The 12,304-nt window shown below is 37.3% G+C and overlaps 1 protein-coding gene and 1 long non-coding RNA gene across 8 annotated transcripts in view; both read right to left on the bottom strand.

Moving 5' to 3' along the window:
- LOC115215522 (afadin) overlaps nt 1-12,304 on the bottom strand; it is a 232,217-nt gene that overhangs the window by 26,530 nt on the left and 193,383 nt on the right. For 6 of the 7 annotated variants that reach the window (XM_036505804.1, XM_036505805.1, XM_036505803.1 and 3 more), the window contains 2 exons: nt 8,907-9,038; nt 6,932-6,961 (listed from right to left, as the gene is read on the bottom strand). In XM_036505804.1, the coding sequence (XP_036361697.1) occupies nt 6,932-6,961; nt 8,907-9,038 (162 nt within the window). The remainder of the gene's footprint in view (nt 1-6,931; nt 6,962-8,906; nt 9,039-12,304) is intronic. The other variant, XM_029784698.2, reaches the window with a different exon arrangement.
- Nucleotides 2,711-4,320, bottom strand: LOC118764780. Its single transcript, XR_005000585.1, has 2 exons — nt 3,788-4,320; nt 2,711-3,367 (listed from the first exon to the last, which is right to left on the bottom strand). It is a non-coding gene; the product is annotated as an uncharacterized LOC118764780 (long non-coding RNA).

Genomic DNA, 12,304 nt, shown 5'->3' with positions numbered 1-12,304 from the left:
TTGTAAGCAGGACATGGTTAAACACAAAGTATGGGAAGGAGGTTAACGAGGGAAAAACAGGTTAATAGAGAAGGGGTGTTAACAGGGTGTATTCAAGGGTGGTGGTTGAAAATAGGATACATTTAACAATGCAGGGGTGGTGATTAACAAAAAGGGAAAATTAAGCCATTAAACAGGGGTTTAACATCAAATATATGTCTATGCGTGAAATTATAACAATGAAAGTGAATATATGTGAGGAATAGTGAGTTTGACAAAGAAATTTCAAAACATTTTCTTTTTCTATTTGGTGTAGAGATTTTATTGGAGAGAAGAAAGAAAATATTTAAATATATTAAAAATGAAGCACAATGAAAGGTGAAGTCTACAGTTGGTACTATGGTACTAACTGAAGACTAACACAAGACAGTGAAAGATGTAGTAAAACGGTTACAATAAAACAGTGTTGCCACTGATTACACTACGTTGCAATAGTTAGAGACGATAAAAAAGAGCGTGCTAGGTAATAACAGAGACAGAAGACTCACTAGATCTGTGTCCTAGCATAATTATTACTTAGCAAACTGTTTTTTTTATTATCTCTGTCGTAATAAAATATCCATAATTTTCTCTGTTAGCCTTACACTCTAGAGAAAGAAAAACAACCCACCAACCATATAGCACACCTTAATTGTTGCTATCGTCAAGGCATAGCAGTTTGTTTAACCCTTTCACCACCAAATTTCTGTTGATATACGCTGCCTTCGTTTCCATTAATTTTTTAAATAATGGAGAATTTAGTAAAATAATGTTGTCTGTTATTAAGCTGGTGTTTGACACACAAAACAGAATTTTGATGGAAGGTTTTGATTGAGGTTCTTTTGTACAACAGAACCAGGAGCAATCTCACATGGACTGGTATCAAATGGCTTAAGCACCAGATAGCTGAATTTCTTTAATATTTACATGATTAAATCAAAATCATTTCGATGACTCGCATCCATGCTAGCGGGGTGCAAGGAGCACCATACGAGTGTGATCGTTGACAGAGCGGCTATTCGAGTATGATCGTTGACAGAGCGGCTATTCGAGTATGATCGTTACCAGCGTCGCCTTACTGGCACTTATGCCTGTGCTAGTAGGGTGCCAAGAACACCATCCAAGCGTGATCGTTGCCAGAGCAGCCAACTGGCTTCCGTACCCATGACACGTAAAAAGGCACCATTTGAGCGTGATCGTTACCAACGTCACTTCACTGGCACCTGTGCCGGTGGCACGTGTAAAAAGATTTGAGCGAGGTCATTGCCAGCACCGCCTGACTGGCCCCTGTGCCGGTGGCACATTAAAAGCACCCACTACACTCTCGGAGTGGTTGGCGTTAGAAAGGGCATCCAGCTATAGAAAATCTGCCAGATCAAGACTGGAGCCTGGTGCAGCCATCTGGTTTGCCAGCCTTCAGTCAAAATCATCCAACCCATGCTAGCATGGAAAGCGGACGTTAAACGATGATGATGATGATGATGATTAATAATTGTTGCTATTTCAATTTTAACCCTTTAGCGTTCAGATTATTCTGTCAAATGTAAGGCATATTCATTTACATTGCTTTGAATTAATCACGCATTACCTTGCAGCTTTAAAATTTCAATGATGTGATAATATTTTTTTTTAATGCAATGTTATTTACCAGTTCAAATATGCTTGAGGTACATTCAAACTGAAGAACAAGCTATTCACTGTGTTTTGGCATACAGAAAATTTCTTGCTGCTGACAAATGGTGTGGATACACAGTAGATCAGTTTGCAGCACCACCTACCGAGATGTCAGCATTTCGGAGCAGTTGTCTCCTCTTTGGTCACAGACACCAGGCAGGTGACACCTCGAACTGATCAAAGAGATTGTCTCTCTCTTATGCTATTTCAATCACTGATAGCACACTATGTGATGGCTCACTGTAAGTAAAGTATTTGTTTTGGAATGACATGATAGGGTAGGTGTAAGAGGCTGGATCTGGCTGATTTGAGCATAAAATAAGTAGAATATTTGGCCAGATATAGATGGTTTAAATGCTAAAGGGTTAAAGCATCACTTCACAGACTTTCATATTTTATCAGGTTAAAAATTCAGTTCCATTGTGAAGGTTGTTCAAGGTGTAACACTCGAACACATATGACAAGTAGAACAATAATATAGTTAATGACATTTACCTCAATGAGGCCCTATTAAATTACATCTGACTCAATGTGTTGTTGAAATAACAGGTTTCTCATTTTGGGGCAACCTTTTCCATGAAGTGGGCCCACATGAGACAAAGCTTACCATAAAGCAAACCACATTACTAAAAAAAGGTTTTCGTTCAGCAGGCCACACAGAAAGTCCTACAGGTTGCATGCAGCCAACAACTGATATGGGTGAGGTTAGTGAGGATCAAGTCGAATAGATGAAAACTGGAGGCCTTCATTAATCATTTTAGATTACTGTGATGTTCCTGACCAGGCTGGAGCACCAGCACAATATTAATCACTGAAGTGGCCAGAATGTGGTTGTTTATTATCAAGGATTAAAATGTTAGTGAAAATGGAGTAACAAGAGTGAAGGATTGAGATTTAATGATTGTGAAGTAGCAAAGTAACAGCTACAGGCATAGGTGCAATGGTGTGGTATACTAATACAGGAAACAGATGACTAATTTGAAAGGAACATGTCATTGTATGTCTGTTTTTTTGTTTTTTTTTCTACTTAGTACTTAGGGAGTTCTGAGTTCAGGAATGAGTGAGTGTAAGAGACAGAGGTAAGAGAATAGGTAGAAGGGAGAGAGAGAGAGACAAAGAGTGGAAGTGAAAAAGTAGGGAGAGAATAAGGATAGAAGGAAGGAAAGTCAGAGGGAGGCAGGCAAGGAGAATGCTAAGAAGAAACTCATTCAGAGAGAGAGATAGAGAGAGAGACAGAGAAAAAGAGAGAAAGAGACAAGCAGAGAGAGAGAGACACACACACACGGAGACAAAGAGAGAGAGATAAACAGAGAGAGAAGGAGTTTCTATGGCTATATTAGATTAGCCACGTACAAAACCATTAATCAAAGACCTGATACTTTAATTATAGCCAAGCAGTGGTGCCAAAACTAGTAATTAGACAGGAGTAGACAACAGCTGTATATAGCTTACGTTAATTCTAGAGTTGGTACTAACTGAAGACTATGGTTATCAGATTGGGCTACAAGTATTGGATTATGCTGTTTTTTGTTGTTGTTTTTTTTTTGGGGGGGGGGGGGGTTGCATAACTTGAAAATTTTGTGGGTAACACAGTTTAGTTTTCTATTCCAACATTCATTTATATGAAATTTTTAGCTGACAAGTAAAATTTGTCGACTAATTAACCCTTTCGTTACTGTATTTATTTTGAGATGCTCTGTATTTCTTTCAATTACTTTAAATATAACAAAGAATTTAGTAAAATAACTTAGTTATCATTCAGCTAGTGTTAGGAACATAAATTGTGACTAAGGTTTGGTGGAAGATTTTAATTCAAAACTTATGAAAACAAGACATTTGTACTACAGAGCCAGAGCCGGTTTCAGCTGAGTTGGTAATGAAAGGGTTAAATACCATAGTCCAGTGCTTTTCATACATTTTGCTGGAGCGGAACCCCAAGGAAACATTCCACTGGCTCGAGGAACCCCTGTGCAATAATTTAATAGTCTTATGCACACATATCTGCACAGGAGAATTAAAAATTACTGCCGATTTTAGCAGTTTTGTAACTTCTTGCGGAACCCTAAGGTTCCGAGAAACCTTGGTTGAAAACCACTGCCATAGTCTCTCTTACTTTGGTTGATATTGTATCATAAACACACAACCTTGAAAAAAATATATCACAGGGGAGTGTAATTACTGTGGAATTATATCTGAACTGTAATTCATCAATACAGCTCAAGGAAACAATGAATGAATAAAGATCTAGTAATGTGAAATTCTTCAAACTTTTATTTCCCATTTGAAATTCACAGAAGTATTGATCAGTTAGGATTGATTACATCATACAATAACTCATACAGGACAATCACTTATATCAACTGTCCTAAATAAATTCTTCCAGCTCAATCAAACATTACACATTCGCAGTACCATTTTTAAACATTATTTTCAGAAATTCAATGTAAAATTTCAATATTTCTTAAAATTAATTTTGACATCTGGTTTCAATCATTCCAAATGGCATTATTGAATTTGGAATTGAAATCTTCGTGGGCAGGTATACTCTTACTCTTTACTCTTTTACTCGTTTCAGTCATTTGACTGCGGCCATGCTGGAGCACCGCCTTTAGTCGAGCAAATCGACCCCGGGACTTATTCTTTGGTAAGCCCAGTACTTATTCTATCGGTCTCTTTTGCCGAACCACTAAGTGACGGGGACGTAAACACACCAGCATCGGTTGTCAAGCAATGCTAGGGGGACAAACACAGACACACACACACATATATATATATATATATATATATATATATATATATATATATACGACAGGCTTCTTTCAGTTTCCGTCTACCAAATCCACTCACAAGGCATTGGTCAGCCCGGGTCTATAGCAGAAGACACTTGCCCAAGGTGCCACGCAGTGGGACTGAACCTGGAACTATGTGGTTGGTTAGCAAGCTACTTACCACACAGCCACTCCTGCGCCTATTTTATGATTAGATCTGTTTAGTAACAGTTTACTCTAAGGATAGAATAAGATAGTGTGACAGGAAATCAGTTATAAATTTATATTTGTGCTAATATACACTTTTTAAAGATAGTGGAGTGACTTTTCTTCTATGTAGTCTTCTCTAAGATTACGGTGTAAATTGAGGAATATTTGGCTGTTACTTCTAACATGTTGAGCTATCATTAAGCTCCCTGATGTACTAAATTCAAAGGAATCTGGAGTCGATGATGGCATTTCATTGTGATAAAAGTCTGAACAAACTAAACTTCAATTATTCAAGTGACTAAAATGCTTCAAAAGTCGCGCTTAACCAATCTACAATTTTCAAACTCAGTGAGAGAGAAAGAAAGTATGATAGCAATAAAGTATTTTGTAAAGAAAGTGATGTTGAAACATGAGCTCAGAAATCTGATTTAACAAAGCATGCTTCTTTAGTGAAACACAAAGTACCAATAGTAAACTTAAATTTGCAACACACTATATCAACTAAAATAGTAGGAAAATAATAAAATCAGTGTTTGTAAGCTTGTCATGCAGATTTTGATAGCATTGATCATTTAGGAAAATTTATTAATTCCTTCATGCTTTGCAGCTGATATGAAACTGCATAAAATAAAGTTCTTATATTTTTTACTTAGGGTGGAGAGATGAAGACTCAAGAAATTGTTCTTAACCGAGAATGAATTTTAATCCTTCTATTCTCTAATTGACACAAGTGCTGAATGTGAAAAAATAATTTTTAAAAATAAAAGTTTATTTTTCTTCTAGAATATCTCTCAAGTCTTTTTTTTTTTCTTTCCTTATCAAGTAGAGACTAAATTTATCTTGGTATGTAGTGTTTGTCAATGCTTGCTGTTGATGATACTCAAAGACGCAGAAATACATATTCAGCAATTCCATAACTGCTGCCAGACATTTTTCATCTGCTACTAATACATTGATACAAGATGATTCCTCAAGAAGAGTGTCATAGTTTCTAGACTTTCAACAGTATATCTATATGAATATGACAAACAATTCTACATACAGTTCTATATTTAAGAGACAAGGAATTATGTACATTTACATTTGACAGATATTTGTCCTCATCTTGTTTGTTGTTAACCTAACATTTCGGTTGATATACTCTCCAGCCTTCATCAGGTGTCTTGGGGGAAATTTCAAACCTGGGTTCTCATTCCTAAGGTATTTTTCGATATTATTATTATTATTATTATTATTCAGGTCACTGTCTGGAATCAAACTGGAAAATACGAAAACTAAAAGAAGCAGCACATATGCTAGGACATAATAACCTCCTAAGCAGACCCAGTGGGAACCAGTATTAAGGAAGGATAGAAAAATATTAGATTTATAAGCCCTAAAATTCACTTTATAATTGCCCACGGACATATGGCATAGTAGTTAAGAGTGCAGGCTACTAACCCCAAGATTCTGAGTTCGATTCCAGGCAGTAACATCGAAAAATACCTTAGGAATGAGAACCCAGGTTCGAAATTTCCCCAAGACACCTGATGAAGATTGGAGGGTATATCAGCCAAAACGTTGTGTTAACAACAAACAAGATGAGGACAAATATCATCAAATGTAAATAATACAGAATTCTACATAAATTCTATTAGCAATATTTTCATTTATTTTGGACTACTTTCTAACAGTATCTCTTAAAATTTTGCTGTTTTATGAAGCTGATTTAGCAACACAGCTGAAGAGAGGAGCAGACAGCAGAATATAGAGTATAAATTACACTTGTTTTGTACTTGATACAAACTGAAGATAGGCGGTGGTATATAGAGTAGAGTTTACACTAGATCTACAGATCTGAAGATATCTAAAAGTCAGTGAGTGAAAGAAGGAGAAATTTTCAAAAGCTTACAACAAATAGTCTACTGGCACGTTACAACATTATATATATATATGTGTGTGTGTGAGTGTAGATATGCATGTGTCTTCTGTGCAGGTTGTGTATGAGTGCATACAATTGTGTAAATATGTGTGTGTGTTTGCATTTGTGTCACATACGTACATGAAACCATGCATAAGTGAATAAGTGATCCAGCATTTCCTCAAATATTGAGGTAAGGTGACCGTGAAGTGACCATGATATTAAATCAAGACCAATATACATTTGTCATAACATGAACAGGCAAAGAGAGAGAGAGAGAGAAAGAGACAACACAGTCGTAAATAGTCATCGGACACACAGAGTGTGAGACCAATGGCTTGGTCATTTCACGCTTACTTACCGTACGACCATGGCTGTCCACTATAGTAATCTACACAATGAGAAAACGTGGCTGTTGATAATGATAGGGTTTAGGCGGTTTTAGAAACTGGTGGGATAACAACAGAGGGGAGGTTAACAAAAAGCAGGGAATGTTAACAGTGAAGAGAGGTGATTAACAATAAGGCGAGGGTTAACAAGAAGATCAGGGTTAATAACAGGGAGTTAACATGGGGTATTTAACAACAGAAGGTTAAGTTAACAGGGTATTTACAAACAAGGCATTTAACAAAGGAGAGTGAGGTTAATACCAGGATGATAACAGTGGGGTGTTAGATCAATAAACAAGGATTTTATATATGTATATGTCCTCCTATGCATGGATATAATAATTTCTAACATAGGTACAAGGTCAGGAATTTGTGGGAAGGAGACAGTTTGCGGCATCAACACCAGTACATGACTGGTATTTTATTTTAACATCTCTATAAGAATGAAAAACAAAGTTGACCTCAGCAGGATTTGAACACAGAATGTACAGAAGCAGGACAAATATCAAAAAGGCATTTTGTCCAACACTCATCCACATCATTGTTCGACTGTGGTCGAGACAATGGAATTTACTACGTTACACCAGACTTCACGGTCCGTCATAGCATTATGGAGGTCCTGTTGCTGGATGCCTGTATCCCTGGCGATTACATCTGGGTAGGAGAGTGTGTGCCCTCTGGTATCGCGAGCAGATGGCTTCCAGGGGAGAAGAGTAGAAATTACCTCGTTTTCAGCTCTACAACAATGTTCAACACTACTGAATCTACCAATTCACTGTCTTATGTGGAAATATATCAACAAAATGTGAATAGGTGGTGGGGTCAGTCTGACATGCAAAAAAAGATACATCAATGCATGTCTTCTAACCCTTTGACCAGTTTAATTTCATCAAAGCAAATTTCCCAACAAGGGGACATTGTATAAAAATGATGGTTTAAGTTTTTTTTTTAAATGGATGTGCAAAGAACTTTGGGGAGTCCGTGTTCATGAAAACATTGAAACCCTTGAAAAAGTTAAATATTTTCCACCAGAATTCAAGTTGAATTCATCCAAGTTTTGCAGCTCTTCATTTAGTTTTGGGTTGATTAATCTAAAATTGTAGAATTAGGTAATTACCGGTGCAAACTGCTGCATTTGATTGAAAAAGTAATCAATGATAATGGAACACTGCTGAAGACTAATTACACTGGTAACTTGAAGGCATATGGGGACACTACTGAAGTCTGTAGGGTCACAATAATTTGAAGGAATATGGGACTGCTGAAGACTGTGTCCCAATAATTCAAAGGTTTATGAGACAGTATTGAAGATTGTGTGTCACAGTAATCTGAAGGAATATGGAACAGTCGAGAAGACTGTGTTCCAGTAATTCAAAGGTTTATAGGACACTACTGAAAAAAATAGAGTTTAGGGACAAACGAAGTATGATGCATTGGATGTGCAATGCTTAACCTACATGAAAGGTAGAATACACACAAGTTGAGATTAGTTAAATATTAATGTATAAGCAGAGACATACAGGAAAGGTAACTGAATATGAGCTACTGGGTGATGTGAGCTGATCTGGTATGGATGTGTGGGCAAAGAGGAAAATGGGTTCTGAAGGAAAAGGTATCATGCTGTCAGAGGTGGATTTTTTTTTTTTTTTTTTAGCTGAGAAAGACAGTGGGGGGTGGGGGAAGAAACAAGACAAAGTCTCAGGATGTTGTGCAACACAGAAAAGTTAACAAAAGGATGAGACAAGCGACATATACTGTATGATTGGTACGTTCAGTATATGCTAAGCATGGGAAATGGACATTTAAAACAAAGATGATGACAATAAGGGTGACTAATAATACCAAGGACACAAAAGATGATGATGATGATGGGGGAAAGCTTTAGTACTTAGACTAAATATTTGTCATAATTCAGTGAAGGAAAAATGTAAAGTAGACTATATTCACCTTAGCAGCTACAATACTTAGTCCTATACTGCCTTTCACTTTCTCAAACACAACTTCAATTATTTCAGGTTCTGGTGGCAATTCATCTGGGTGTGGCACATGTGCTGGAAATCCTCCTTCCTTCTGATGAATCTGAAAGGTAAATGTTTGGTTAGAATTAGAAGATCTCAACAAGAACAGAGTTTATCCCTTGGAAATACAGAATTGCATTAGTTGTAATGGAATTGCTTGTTAGGTCAACAAAATATGGTGAATATGAGTAACGTGGTGGCATTAATATTGTGTAATATAACTAGGACAAAAGTGGTGGTGGTGTGTACGGTATAACTAGTAGAGCAGTAATGCAGGATCCCCCTATAGCAGTAGGGGGATCATCATCATCGTTTAACGTCTGTTTTCCATGCTGGCATGGGTTGGACGGTTTGACTGAGGTTTGGAGAGCCAGCGGCTGCACTCAGCTCCAGTCTGATCTGGCAAAGTTTCTACAGCTGGATGCCCTTCCTAATGCCAACCACTCCGAGAGTGTAGTGGGTGCTTTTTACTTGCCACCGGTACAGGAACCAGTCAGGGGGTACTGACATCAATCACCTTCGGATAGTGTATAATAAACAATAACATTATTAACAAGCTTGTAAAAATGTCTAAACTAGAAAAAAAAAAATTTTTTTTTAAAACCTAGTTATTTTGAAATATATATAACATTTAAAGCAATCATGTTGAAAAAACAAAAATTAAAAGCCATATTTTCAGGCATACAAGCTGAATTTTTCAGACAAAAGTTTACAGTCCAGAAAAGGTCAACTTTTAGACCAAGACAACTTAGGAGGACCAAAAATTTTATGTGAACTGTAGCAGGATTTAGAAAGATAGTGGCATTGTTCAAATATTTACACTACAAGTTTACAAAATATACTATATTGACTTGTATGTTGGGAAAAATAGTATTCTTATTATGTTAATATATAACAAAAGAAAATATATAAATCAAAATAAAATATGAGAAATTAAATAAATTTTAACTCCTCTTTCCAAAAAAAAAAAAAAAAAGAAAATAATAATTCAGAAAAGGCTGAATTTTTCAATTAGGAAAAGACAAACATTTATTTGCTGTGTCCTGAATCTGCAAATTTTTTTTCAACAAGACCCAGGACAAACTAACATCTTGTAATCTTCCACCTACAAAATCCCTCAACAAATTAACATCCTGCAGAATCCTTTTAACCAGACCCTATAATTTTGGTAGAATGCCAACTCTAGTTTTTTGTTTTAAATTACTTCACCCCAGCAAGACATTCATTAGCAGGAACCATAATAAACAGAGGATACAGAGGGGACAGGACTATGGCCTACGATCTTTGCAGAACCTCTCAGATCAGTGAGGCTGTAGTTGATTTCTGACAAAAATGTGTATAGGAAGGGAATTGTAGCGAGGAAAACCATTCAGGGAACAAAGATTGTAGAGATCTGGGAGAGAAAGAAGTAATATAAAAAGGTGAACGAATGTACGTGTGTCTGTGAGATTGGATTAATCTTTCAAAATTATTTTTGCTATTGTTTTCTCTATCAGAACAAAAGTTACAAAGTGAAATCTTTTACACACATACATAAACTAAAACATACTTGCATACACATCTGGGTACAAGTACATACGCATGTATTTGTTTTCAAAACATTTAGAATATAGATACAGGTACACGTGTGTGGTTTTGCAATGATTTAAGACAAGGGTTAGCAAATGACGTGCATGTGTGTGTGTGTGTGTATGCACATGCATGTGTACATGTATGAAAGTTGTCATTTCTGCTTTTCACATTAAGTTGCCTGTGCATAGTAACAGAATAAAAAATCCATTCTTGTAAAAGCAGTAAAGGTTGGCAATAAGAGCCACCAGTGGTAAAAATATTGCCTCGAGTAAGTATTTATCTTGCCTCTGCTAGCAAAGAAAATCAGATGTAAGCCATACAAAAATAATATATGTATGTTGTGTGTAATTCAGTCCGAAAGAGATAGAGGAATGTCCATAATTGAGTTGATATGTTTGTGGTGCCAGAGAAAAAAACTTCAAATAAAATCTTGGTATCCATAATGAAAAAAAATAAAAGATATAACAACAAAAAGACACAAACAAATACTATAAAGTGTTCTAACATGTCAGAAGTTTGGTGTAGAAATATTACCAAAGTCTGTAAGAACTTACATAGCGGAAGAGAGGGACAAAGATGGAGGTCTTCGGCAGTATTAATTAGCTCCAATTGGAAATTAGACAGCTGAGGTGTGAGGGAGTGGGGTAAGGACATGAGAGGGAGGAGGAAGGTTGGGAGTAGTTAAGAGGTATAATGGAAGTGGTAACAGTGAAAGTGGTGATAGTGAGGGGTGCATGGGTTGAAGAAGCATTGCAAAGAAGGGCCAGAGATACAGGGGTGGTAAAGAGGCGTGGATGGGACTAGAGTGATTGGAGGGGGGAAGGACACAAAGAGACATTGTGGGGTGGCAAAGAGATGTGGGGGGGGTTGCAAGAATCATGGTGGTGATAATGACGGAGAGAGACGTTGAGGTGGTAGAGAACCAGAGAGGGGGAAGCAACATGGGGGTAACAATATGATGGGGAGGGGGCAGAAAGTTGTGGTGAGGTAAAGTAGTGGTGGAGGAGAGATGGTGAGATAGCAAAGGGACGGGGGGGGGTAGGAATGGAGTGGTGTGGAGGGGGAGGGGCTGAGTAGCAGTGGTGAAATGTGAGAGTTGTGAAGGGCAACAGATGCTAAGAAAAACACCCTCATCAAATAAAAACAGATTTATATAATCAGTTTCCTGGACAGTAGGAGACACGAATGACCACCACTACCACCACCACCCCATCTCATTATTGACCAACCACAACAGTAGTAGCAGTGATGGTGAGACAGGACTTGACAAGGTAACTACTTTGTTGCACTGGAATAACAACATTCTGTTGATACAGCAGAGAAGACAAGCTCAGTGTCCACTAACTGTAGAGCGTGGGTGGGGGACAGTTGTAGGGGAGAAGAGGGACAGATTAATTCATCAACACTTCCATCCACCTACTACAGAGGGAATCTACACTGTTGCTTGATCTACTAGAAACAGTAGTAAAATCTCCTTTGAATCATACTCTCTCTTTTACTCTTTTTACTTGTTTCAGTCAGTTGACTGCGGCCATGCTGGAGCACCGCCTTTAGTCGAGCAACTCGACCCCGGGACTTATTCTTTGTAAGCCCAGTACTTATTCTATCAGCCTCTTTTGCCGAACCGCTAAGTTACGGGGACATAAATACACCAGCATCGGTTGTCAAGCAATGCCAGGGGGACAAACACAGACACACAAACACACACACATATTATATATATATATATATATATACATACATATATATATATAC

This window comes from Octopus sinensis, linkage group LG9 (assembly GCF_006345805.1).
Source record: "Octopus sinensis linkage group LG9, ASM634580v1, whole genome shotgun sequence".
Taxonomy (NCBI): Eukaryota; Metazoa; Mollusca; class Cephalopoda; order Octopoda; family Octopodidae; genus Octopus; species Octopus sinensis.
The sequence above is the reverse complement of the archived record's forward strand: the minus strand, read 5'-3'. Positions and strand labels throughout refer to the sequence as shown.